Genomic DNA, 12793 nt, shown 5'->3' with positions numbered 1-12793 from the left:
AGCAGGGCTTAATTAATATACCGAAATGTCAGATGTGCACTGCATTTTTATACAGCCACATGATCTGCATTAATTATCCCAGCTTACAAATCTAAAAGAGAAAACGATGGACACATTTTACAGGTAAATACAGTGAATGAGTGCCCTCACATGTCCTGAGACTGATTTATGAGATGATTCGAGAGGAAACAGCAGTGAGTCTCTCAAGATGGCTGCAGGATGCTGTTGGGTAACATCGGCCCCTTTTTGAGAAACACTGCCACCCTGTGAGGATCTCTGATGCCTCATTCCCTCCACGGTTTCTGTCTACCTGCATCAGCCCGCTGCTCAATAGCATTGATACAAAATAATTTTGATTTGCTTTCACTTGGAGTTAATCATCAGAGGTTAGTCCCACTTCTCTGTCTCTTTTCTCACTGCCTTCACTGAAGTTGCCTTTTATACTCACCAAGGAAGAATATACTTTATCAGAAAAAAAAAAGAAATTCTAAATTGAAGTACACATTATTTTATCTGGAGCAACTTCTTTATTTTGATCTCTGTCAAAATAATATTTTAAATAGGATATTTTAATTAAAGCTTGATATCTTGTTCTGCACAGGTTTTTTCACATATGCTTATCCAGAAGGGCTTGATTTTATGTGGCCTCTTTAATTTCTTCTATTAAATCCCAGCCCAGACACGCAAGCCTAGCTGTGATTCCTGCCTTTCTTTCACCCAGACATCTACATACTGTGGAGTCAAAGCAGAGATTTTATGCGTGGCTGGTTTTTCTAATGCTTACATATGGAGCGTGAATGACAGTCAGAGGCTGAGGATGTGGAGAAAGGGCATTGCTGGAATCCATCAGTCCCATCCTAGCAGTGTGCCTGATTGGCCATCGGTGTGGCAGCTTGTCTTGAACATTTCCCATGAGATATCTGTTCGTTTACCTGTTGAGTCAGTTAATAGAAACTTGTAGGAGGCTTGTGCAGATTGTGTTTACTCAGTGTGCTTTGTTTTAGTCATGCCTTTCCTCAGGAAGATGACTTGAATATTTGGAGGACATCATCTTGACCTTGCATTATTTTAATATTGTCAACTCCAAGAAACCTCAGGACATTTTATAAGATAATTTTTTCTACCAGAAGCAAAGTTTGTGTTTACTTCTAACTTGTCTGAAACAGATCTTATGTTCTTTTGTCTACAGAGGCATCCATCTTGAGCTATGATGGGAGCATGTATATGAAAGTGGTGATGCCTTCCGTTATGCACACTGAAGCGGAGGACGTGTCCCTTCGTTTCATGTGTCAGCGGGCATACGGTCTGCTCATGGCCACCACCTCACGTGACTCCGCCGATACTCTTCGGCTAGAGCTGGATGGCAGTCGTGTCAAACTCACGGTCAACTTAGGTATTGTATAAAACCCCCTCTTTCGGGATGCAGTGCTTCTTCTTTTTCTCCCTCTTCCTATCTGTCCATCATTCCAACCCCACTCTCCCCTGCCTCCATCATCATTTCATTCATTAGTAAGGTATATTAAGATGTTGTTTTGTTGTTTTTCTTTATTTGCATGGTTCACCAGACATTTGATTGCGTTCAGTTTGAATTGATTGTTTTCTTAATAAAGTAATTGACAGTAAATTCAAATTTTGGCTACTAATTGATGTTAGGGATGGGTGGTATGATATTATATCACTGTTCAAGTAATATCATAAATACAACATAGTTATATATACAGAAAATTCCAAAATGGTACTTTATACTTATATTCTGAACTTTTTGGATGCAAATCAAGTTTATTCATAACAAACGAAGGAGTTCAGCATTAGCTGCAAAAGATTTCAGGTAAAAACATGTAATATTGTAATGAAATCTAATGAAATTAGAATAATATATAACATATTCTTTCAACTAAAAATTCTGATTATATAAGCCACCATTATAATTCTTTATTGATTTAGCCATGAACAACTAATCTGTACAATTTTATGTTGTTTTGCATATTTTGGGACACGTCCTGCTCTATATTTCCGCTTTGCAAATTACAACTGTAAATAACGCACAGCAGTCTTGCCCACTTATTTCATTGTGGATGTGTCTATTGGGGGTAAAGTTGTTGCAAAATTTCTGACGCATAAATAGTACCACCATACTGCCCAAACCTAACCAACACAATGTTTGGTGCATTTTTGTAATATATTAACCATGCCCATTGTCATAGTGAAGGCAAAAACTCCTTTGAGACTGTCACAGCACTACACAACAGCATAGCATTTTTTATGTCAACTTTTGAAATGATAGGTAATTCTTTATGATTGTAAAACCTTTTCAAGTGGTGTGACTTTCTGATCGTCAGCTTAACACTAATTCCGGTCATCTTTTCTACTTGACAGTATCTCATGTAACTCTTTTCTGACAAACCTCACGTTCTGTCTCAATTGGTTCCATTCATACCACATTTGTGCTTTGGTTGGTATTTCCTTTGTTACATCACTTCCTTTTAACCACCATCACCTATCCCTCCCTCTCTCGTTCTCTGACACACATTCTCCATGCTTTGTCAAAAGATGGTATTCACCCCTTCAAAGGCCCTTAGCCTGCGGCCCGGTCGGCAAACAGCCCGAGAACAGAGCTCTCAGCTTCACCTGCAGATGGTAGCACCTCTCAACCCTCAACCTGACACTGTTAGATGAGAGATGAGAGACCCTAACTGGTCATTAAGTCACTGTGTCATCATTAAAGGAAGTGACATAACTCACACCTCACTGCAGGAAACAGCCTGAGGTCTGACAGTAGGTCTGATTATCTGTGACAGCTCAAACATAGTAGAGACAAACATAGCTAACACACTGTAAACATACTGAAAGAGACAAGAATGTCTTATGACTGCATACTCAGAGAATTCATCTGGAATGATTTGACAGACTGTCAGCCATGGAACACAACCGAATACATATTTATATCATTAGATTTATACTCAGGACTGCCCTAGGTTATTTTACTTTTAGTACAATGCAGGCCTCTACAACTATACTTTTACAACCAATACCACCACAATTATTATTTATGTTAGAGATTGTAGTATATTAAGTACTCAATTGAGTGGTCAGATCTCAGGAAGATCTAGCTGGAGGTACAGAGGCCACTGCATGGTGCTGGTGCTTATTGGATCGAGGCTGTTTGCTCCCACTTTTCTGTTGCGGTTGACGACACATGGTAAATCCAGCCACACAGAGTCCAACCCAGAGCATGATGCCATCAAAATGATATGGCTTGAAATCATTATGTTGCAGAACAATATTCAAGAAAAATGCCCTAACACCTACTTCTTGCTAAATGTATTTAAGCATATTTAGCTAATGAGTTGGTGTAATTTCTCAGATAGGTCTGAGAATGAAAAGCATAATTGTAATAAAATAAAATAAAGCTCTGGGTTGAATAGTCTTTGTGGTTGGTGAGCTCCAAGTGGCCATTTTATAATTTTACAAACTAAACATTGCTTATAAGGCAATTATCTGTTTTCTGATGTTTAAAATCTATTTAGCAAAGTAATTTATTCATAGACATTATCTCTAATTCTTTGTCAATTGCAGCTAATCCAGTGATTTTGTGCACAGTCTTTTCATTAAATTATAATGCTTTCATTAATAATAAAAAATGGCCGCCTCTTCGCATGTGGACGTCCCCGGAAGGGTGGAATTATTGTTCTTGGATGTCTGCAGCTGTAACCTTGAAGGATGCAATTTCATCTGTCACTTATTTTCCCCCATCTAGACTGTATCAGGATAAACTGTAACTCCAGTAAGTTAACACTCAAGTTTCATTTTGCTGCTAATGATTCTTTTGTTAAAGCGAATGTCTTAAGTCTTGTACCTTTTCCTCCGAAGGAGAGTTTGCATCTAGTCAAAGGGTCAGTCGACGCCATCTCTCCAATCACGATTACCACAATTATAAATGGTGGTGACTTAATAATCATGGCTGGTTTTTGATGGCCTGTTACTTAGCTATCATGTAAATCTATTTCCTACCCTATTACACTTTTATAGAAAGATGATGGTATCTTCTAAACTACTTTGTTTTTACTGTCTTTAGTAAGGAATGCAGTATCTGAGTTTAAAGTAGTGCATGCATTAATAGGAGATAGTATTGTTAATGCAGAAATATATGTTTAATTATTGTATTTAAAGACAAGTTTGCCATATTTTCATGTCGCAATGACTAGTTTGTACAGCTTTTAAAGTCACATTATAAAGTCACCACATATCAACCTTTTTTTTCCTAAAAATAAAATTAAATAAAAATAAATTGTAATATATTTGCATAAAGAGAATGTAAAAACACTAATGTTACATTTTTATAATGTCATCCAACTTCAGCATATTCTTATGATATGATGCAATATGGGTTTGTTTCTGTTTGTTGATTAATATTTTTGCTGGGTTGGCTGTATTTTATGTCAAACTACTGCAATCGATTTTAAGCTTATTAATGTATGGCTTAATACACGACTCTTAAAACAAAAAATGATGCTAAAAAAGCGCATTCAATTCAGTTGTTACCTGAAGTTCTTGGAATACAGACATTTCTTTGTTTAATGCGATACGTATTTTAGCCATGATATATTGTTACACTTTTTTTGCACTATTATACCATTAGTAAAGAAACACATTTCTAGTTTTAGCAAAACCTGCTTTTACTCAAAAATAGGTCTTGAATTCTCTCAATGACAATGTTTTCATATAAACTATAAAGGTGATATAATGTTAGAGTAATATTATATATAATTTTTTTAAACCAATATACCCACTCTGAATAACTGTGAACTAACTATGATTTTCCCACTCTGAAAGGTAAGAATGTTTATGTATGTGTATGTACAATGACTCTATAAATGGCTTTCATGTCTTATGGATCTTGATATCTGCATGTAATAGTTGATTTTTCTAGAGCGGTTTTGTATGTTGTTTTATATGACTGATTAAATACTAACCTTACAGTGGTGTGATAATAGAAAGGTTGCAGGCTGGATTCTGTGTGACTGTCCTTACAATGACTGCACAGTAAGCTACTTTAGATAAAAAAAGTGTTTGTGGTGCCAAATGATGAGTTTTGTTGATGTATTAGAGAGCCTGGCCCTGCTGGACATGTACCAAGTAAACCAGTAATGCACAACTATGCCTCCATCAGTCATTCTGATCAAGTAGTGAGCACTCACATCATGCTAGATTAGTCTCATATCCCTTTACCTGCACCAGTTCACACTTTCCATCACTCAGATTAATCTAATGCCACTAATTATACTGATGTGCTTTTCATAGCTATTAGTTCTGAAGCTCTTGTAATGAGACCTGCATTTTTACAAGCTCTAAGATTATTATCTGCATCATTATCTTCATGAATCTGGTCAGTAAGTGTCTGATATTGTTGGACGTTTTTGTGCTTTCAGAATATGATAATTGCTTGTATGACCTTCAATAGTTTTTCTGCTTAGTTGTTATTATGTTTTGAAATCATGAAATGGACAATTTTTCCAAGAATCATATCCAAGTTGCAGTTATATTCAGTAGGTTACAGTACATTAGGTATGGTTTTTAGCATGGTGTAGGAATGATCTAATAGGCATGATACAAATGTCAGTGATGGCAGATTGTGATTGCCATTCATGCCTGTTAAAACACATTTGTGTCAGTGTTCAAGTGTTGATTAATGTCAGGGTGGAAGGTTAATATACTTTCTCAGGAACTACTGATAACTGCATGCTGGTAGGTACATAACACAATTTCCCAAGAGATTTTGAGGGATGTGGAGTGTGATTTTTATAGCACGCTCTGAGCTGAATCTAAGACATCTCACTGCTGTTCTCTGTGACTACTTAACTCCTCAAATGTATTGCATCATAAAGAATATATTGCTTGCTTTTAAATTAGCTCCGATTTTTCTTACAAATTTCTCATAAATTCTGTTGGTTTGGACAAGCATATAGGCTTGTCCCAAACTCGTGCTATTGGTTGAGCCAGTGTTGCCAATTTACAGTTTCAAACTCAGAACTGGGATACAAAGTAAATTTTTATATCATTTACATTATCAAACCAAATGTGAGAACTTTGTCTTTGAGTGGTTTATCAGGACCTTTTATGAGTAAAAGCCATTTTATAATCTCAGGATTATGTTATAAAGTGATTATTGTGAAAAACAGAGGTAACAAAATTAGCTAACATTTAAAATTTTTATTTTTTTTAAAGCTTATATTTTTGTGTAATATTCAAAAACATCTGCACCAAACCTTTGCTTTCTCTTTTGTGTTAATCTCAACTAGAAAATAAGCAATTTAACCTGATTTGCCATAACATAGCATCAAATTTAAAGCAACAAAAAGAGTTTGCACTTTTTCTGATTAAAGGCAAAGGTTTGGTCAGCGACAATTCAGGTTGACATTAATGTTTCATGACCGTCGTTCTCAGGCAAAGGACCAGAGACACTGTATGCTGGACAAAAACTCAATGATAATGAATGGCATACTGTGCGCGTGATCCGGAGAGGCAAAAGCTACAAGCTAACGGTTGACGATGACGTAGCAGAAGGTACTATCCTTAGTCCTCAATATGAAAGACAACACAATTCTTGATGGGTTCTTTTTTGTGAGAAGCTATAGATGATTCAAGCCTATCAATAAAGCACTTTTGTTGCAAGAAACTGCAGAAATAAGTATGTGAAATGTTTTGAGAGTTACTAGTTCTAGCTATTCTTTAGATACAGATTGAGGGATTTTGATAAATTGTGGAAAACAGTAGTTTCCAGTTTGTAGGCAAACTGCGTAATAGTCTTGAATGAAATCAGTTGTTCTCATTCCAACACTACTTAAGTGTTCCACAGCAATAAAATACCTATTTTTGGTTCAGGTTCATTGCTGCGCTGACATACTATAGAACTCGCTCTGTGTAACAAGTAGTTGGAGAGTGTGACTCAGGGTTTTAGGGTATGATAGCAGTTTTATGCCTGTACAGCAGTGTAATATTGTTTGAGAGTGTAGTTTAGCAGCATCTTTTTTCTTGGTAATTCTTTCTAACCTGCTGTGGTTTATAGGTCAGATGGTGGGCGATCACACCCGGTTAGAGTTTCACAACATTGAGACGGGTGTGATGACCGAGCGCCGTTTCGTCTCCATGATCCCCTCCAGTTTCATCGGTCACCTGCAGAGCCTCAAGTTCAATGGCATGCTCTACATTGACCTGTGCAAGAACGGCGATATTGACTACTGCGAGCTCAACGCTCGCTTTGGCATGCGCTCCATCATCGCAGACCCCGTGACGTTCAAGTCAAAGAGCAGTTACCTGAGTCTAGCAACATTGCAAGCTTACACATCCATGCACCTTTTCTTCCAGTTCAAGACAACCTCTCCAGATGGTTTCATCCTCTTCAACAGTGGGGATGGAAGCGATTTCATCGCTGTAGAGCTGGTGAAAGGGTAAGCCTCTAGTAGGCATGAAGAAATTGCCACTTTATTATTTTTCTTTTCACCTTGCCAGTAAAAATGTTTACGAGGTAACAAACTACTTCAATTCACACTTAATGAGGAAGAACTAGATTTTAAAAAGAAAGTTTGGAAGGATAGAACATTTCATGAAAATGTTCTAGGCATTTACATGCTTTTTTTATTTGTATTCTTTTTTTTTGTATTTGGTTCTTTGATGTTTAAGCCAGAAAACAGTATTCACAAGCACAGCTGGATTTTGACACAAATTTCACGATTCTATTCAATTTACAAAGTACAGTAGGTTATTTTGTATGTGCGTTTATAATCAGGAACAGTACATGTCAAAATTTCTCAAGAAAAAAAAAACTAAAATAATGCTGTAAAATAAACATATGTTATTACTACATTACTATAACATTGGTTAAAATGAACTGATTTATATACAAACACTTAAATTACACTCAGTTAAGTTAATAATAATAAATTTACAACTACATAATATTATATATTAAAAAAATATATATAAACAATTGGTAGCTGTCCTATGAAAACTATGTCAGATTTATTCAAACATAGAACATTAAAGAACAGTAAAAATTATAATTTATGTTATATGGCACATATATTTTACCAAAATGCTTCTCTTTAGAGTAAATTTTTCTAGCTTTTTTTTTTTTAGGTAAACGTGTCATTACGTGACATACCAGCTGTTATACTGACTTTTTTGCATGGTTGAAACACTGATTGACATAAGACAGGTTACAGATTGTATTCATGTTTATTTAAAGCGAATCTGGTATTAAGAATTGAAACCATTTTGTAAAAAATTAAGAAGCAATTGAAATCGAGAAATCTATATTTTTTAACCAGGTCTATTCACAAATAAAGAAACTTATTTAATGTATAGATTTAATGTATTGTCTGGATAAAAGAGGACGTGAAAGAAAGAAAGTTTTTTTTATTTATTTGTTTATTTATGTTGTTTAGGGATAGACCAATAATTTAATTCTTGATAATCAATAATTTAATTTCATTTAATTTAATTCTACAGAGAAATTACATTATTTGCAGGAAAAGGAACTTATTTAATGTGTTGTTTAAACAAAAGTCAGCCCAAAACAAAGCTAAAATACATTTGCAACCATTTAGATCACAAAGCAATTTCAAATTAATATAATGGCATAAATAACAATATTTGTAATGATATTCATAATGCATCTGTTGTTGTAGTAAAAAAAAAAAATGGGTCAAATTTTTTATTTTTTTTTTATAACATGCACTTAATCATAAAAAATTCATATAAATACACGTATATGTATTTCAGTCTCTTGTAGTATCATCTAAGATGTATTCACCCCCTCGTAAAAAGCATAAAAAGTAAAAAGATTTAATATCAGATTGCTTTGTTATAAAAAAAGAGAAGTGGATAGTAAAAAATGTAGATACCTACAATGAGCATTTCTCAAATTGACATGTTTATAGACGGTTTCATCGGGCGCACACGCCTAGCCCTAAGTTAACTTCCGGTCTGTGCTGTGTATATCGGTCTGGCTGCGGTGCCTTCTACAAACGCAGTTAAAGTTAAGGTGATGAGTAGAGTGAAGTTGGGCTCAGGTGGTTGTGCTGTGGGATATGTTTCCCATACATTTATTTATTTGTGGAGCCACGATTTTTAAACTGATCGATTTTCAAAAAGGCTTCGCTGAATAAACGTAAGTAACGTTACGTCATGCACGTTTACTACTACTAATAATAATTCCTTACATTTATATGTTTAAGTATCAAAACGAGGTACGGGATTTTATATATCACTATTTCTGAAGGAAGACTTGGATGTTATATGCCTGATAACGCAGCGTTTGTGAGCATAGCTCTGCTTTGTTTACAGCTGTTACTGGGGAAACCTCTATTTCTCGCGCTTTAAAGCATCTCCTGCTGGCAAAGAATTAATTTGCATTTTTATCAAGTCCACCAGATTTACGCAGCAAATATATTTTGTTTGTTATCAAAAAAAATATCTACTCTAGAGGGACTTGGCTGTTGTTATTGATTCTACTATTCTACTATTCTGTTATTGATTGAGTCTACTCGAAGTTAAGTTAGGGCCACAAAAGCGAGCATGCGCAGTAACGTTTGTTCATGTTGTTGCCGTTGAAACCGTCTATAAAACTGAAAGTTGGAATGGGATATGTTATGGCCTTTCTACTCTCCCTGTAAACTGAACCTTCACTTTTCTGTCTTTTAGGTACATACATTATGTGTTTGATCTTGGCAATGGGCCCAATGTAATCAAGGGCAATAGTGACCGAGCTCTGCATGACAACCAGTGGCATAACGTTGTCATCACTAGAGACAACAGTAACATCCACACGCTCAAAGTCGATGCCAAGGCAGTGAGTCAAGTCGTCAATGGCGCTAAAAATCTGGACCTTAAAGGTACGCAATCAGCTGAAATTCATATATTGTCATTCCCCCCGATCACAGTCTAATCACTACTTTGTTTACATGGGCATCTTTTGTATCTGGGGTCTGCTCAGGTGACCTCTACATCGCCGGATTGGGGACCAACATGTATAACAGCCTGCCCAAACTTGTGGCCTCTAGGGAAGGTTTTAAGGGTTGCCTGGCATCTGTGGACCTGAACGGACGCCTTCCCGACCTCATAAACGATGCCTTGTTCCGCAGCGGTCAGATTGAGCGAGGATGTGAAGGTACACCCTCTTACAACTCTAGCTCGAGGAGCCCATACTTTCTCATGAATGCAAACAGTAGTTCCACCTCCACTTCACTGAGCCATCACTCCATCTTTCTCACCTTGGTTCTCTCATCTCTCACCCAGTCAGCTCTCTGTTGAGCCCACTGGCTTATTAATTTTTCATATTGGCCACATTGGTCATGCTAGGATCAGCCAAGTCTTTGTTTGTATGAATTAGTGACATTTTTACAAACCTACCTACAGAGGGAATATTTACATTACAGTATTTTGAGTCAAGATGGAAGTTTATGCATTTGATCTGATTTTGACCTTAAACCATTAAAAATAATATCAAAATATATAATTATTCTCAGCTATTAAGTAATTATGACAAATATGTTGTAATATATATGAAGTACCATTCAAAAGTTTGGGTTCAGTAAGTTTTATAAGATAGGGATGCATTAAATTGACCAAGAGTGATAGTAAAAATGTATAACTCTACAAAAGATTTTAAATAAATGCTGGGCTTTTCGACTTTTCGAAAATGTTTAATGGTTTCTAAAAAAGTTGAGCAGAACAGCTTTTTTCAACATTGGTAGTATCATTTGACACTGAAAACTAAGAGTAATGGATGCAGAAAATTCAGTTTTGCCATACCAGGAATAAAATATTTAAAAAGTTTTTTTTTTTTTTTTAATTGTAATGATATTCAAAAATATTTATATTTAATATTTTTTAAACTGTATTTTTGATCTAACAGCTTTGGCGAGCATAGGAGTCTAAAAAAAAATCCTAATGAACCCAAGCTTTTAAATGGTAGTGTATATATAAAATTATTTTTTAATATTTGAAAAAAAAAAGTTTATTTGTAAAATGTGAAATCAACATAATATAAAATATTGTGTGAAATGATTACATAAAGTGTGTGCATTTTACTACTTGGTATTTTATATATACCATCCTATATCAAAAATAAAAAATAAAGATAAAGCAAAGAAAATCTAATAAAAAAGAATTTGACATTTTAACATTTAACATAAAAATTTTTTCCCTTTTCTGGAAAAAAATTCCATATTATTCCCTCTGGCCCGCTAATGTGTAATTTCGCCAACACTTATTGGCCTGTGTGTACTAGCTTGCTTGATTTACATTAGTTACGCTCATTTACACGATATGTTAAGTGTTTCCATCGTGAGGTTCTTTGTGTTGTACGTTGCCATGATGGTAGAGTGACCATATTTCCTATTTTTCCTATTTTTTCTATATGTCCTCTTTTTGGATCTAAATAAATGCTGTTTTCTTAATCCTGCTCCCATTGAATTTCTGACCATTATTGTCCGCTGCCGTGATTTTTGTGTCCTGCCCGCTCCCACAAACATTCTAATATTACATTTGGCTGAAATGCTTGTATTGAAATATTTTGCATTCTGCCTATGATAAAACTGTGCTAGATGCCCCGCCCCACACCCACTGTTTCTTTTTGGAAAACTAAAATATGGTCACGCTACATGACGTTCATGCACGTACAAAACTATTACGATGGTACCTCAACGTTTCACAGACACACGGTGAAATTAATGTTGAATTGCTTTGCTTGTTAAGATTAAACACATATACTTGCTTTATAAATATTCTTTCAGTCTTAAAACTTCTGGTTACATGAACCGAAGCGCTTTACAATAAAATCCATGCAAAAGTTAATATCAGATCATTTTAGAATATTCTAGTATAGGATGTACTGAATATTCTTCAGGTTTATGCAAAACAGAAAGACAACAAATAGAATATCAGATCTCTGTCATGGCCAAAAATAAATGCAAAAAATATATATATATTTTGCGTAGGTGTGTTTGAGACATGAAAACTGTAGCAATGTATCTTAAAAGATAACACAATGTAACCTCGCTCTCACTTTATATGTGTCCCCACATCAAGTCCTTGAATGTGAGGGTATTGGACCTGGAAAGTCCTTGAAGTTAATCAAGGTGTGGGAACCCTGTCATAGCAAATGATTGTATGTTAAATGGCCAAAAGATCAGAACACAGATCACTTAAGATCTATGCAAGAATATTTCTTCACTTCACTCATTGCTAATATCCATTTATTCGTGTATATGTATATGAGATGTCTTTGTTTTCTTGACTTTGTTTGGTTGGTTACTTTATTGTTTTTTAATTATTATTATTTTGCCTTTCACTCTTTGGTTCTAAGTTTGTCTTATTCGTTATTTGATTTATTATAGTCATGTTTGCCTAAAACTTATGACATATTAATATGACATGTCCATCTTAATTCCATCATTCATCTCAATGTTGTCTTGAGCAAAATGCCTCCCTTTATGTTGAGTATCCTACATGGTACGTTTACATGTTGTTGAACCAAGAATAAAATTGTATCAATCTAAATCATTTGGTCTTTTGTTGTATCATCTTCATGTTTTGTTGCTTAAATCCACTGAGTGAGTGTGAAATGTCAATGTCAGCATGCCTGATAATCACATACAGAAGTTTGGGATTGTTTTCTTAAGACAAAAAGCTACTAGTTTATGAACACAACAGGTCTTAACAGATATGAACATTTATTTTTTCTCTAAACTAATGCACATTTAATGGTTTAATGTCAAAGCGTACACAATTT

At 35.1% G+C, this 12793-nt stretch overlaps 1 protein-coding gene across 17 annotated transcripts in view; it reads left to right on the top strand.

Moving 5' to 3' along the window:
• The window catches only part of nrxn3a (neurexin 3a), a 300820-nt gene that overhangs the window by 104087 nt on the left and 183940 nt on the right, over nucleotides 1-12793 (top strand). For 14 of the 17 annotated variants that reach the window (XR_009424802.1, XR_009424801.1, XR_009424800.1 and 11 more), the window contains 6 exons: nucleotides 1190-1393; nucleotides 3758-3784; nucleotides 6445-6564; nucleotides 7067-7448; nucleotides 9703-9893; nucleotides 9995-10168. Coding sequence is in view for 14 of the 17 variants with exons in the window: in XM_059518722.1 (XP_059374705.1) it covers nucleotides 1190-1393; nucleotides 3758-3784; nucleotides 6445-6564; nucleotides 7067-7448; nucleotides 9703-9893; nucleotides 9995-10168 (1098 nt within the window). In the remaining 3 variants the exon portion in view is untranslated. The remainder of the gene's footprint in view (nucleotides 1-1189; nucleotides 1394-3757; nucleotides 3785-6444; nucleotides 6565-7066; nucleotides 7449-9702; nucleotides 9894-9994; nucleotides 10169-12793) is intronic. The other 3 variants (XM_059518721.1, XM_059518714.1, XM_059518712.1) reach the window with 1 other exon arrangement.

The sequence above is a fragment of the Carassius carassius genome, chromosome 31 (assembly GCF_963082965.1).
Source record: "Carassius carassius chromosome 31, fCarCar2.1, whole genome shotgun sequence".
In the NCBI taxonomy this organism is placed as follows: Eukaryota; Metazoa; Chordata; class Actinopteri; order Cypriniformes; family Cyprinidae; genus Carassius; species Carassius carassius.
The sequence above is the reverse complement of the archived record's forward strand: the minus strand, read 5'-3'. Positions and strand labels throughout refer to the sequence as shown.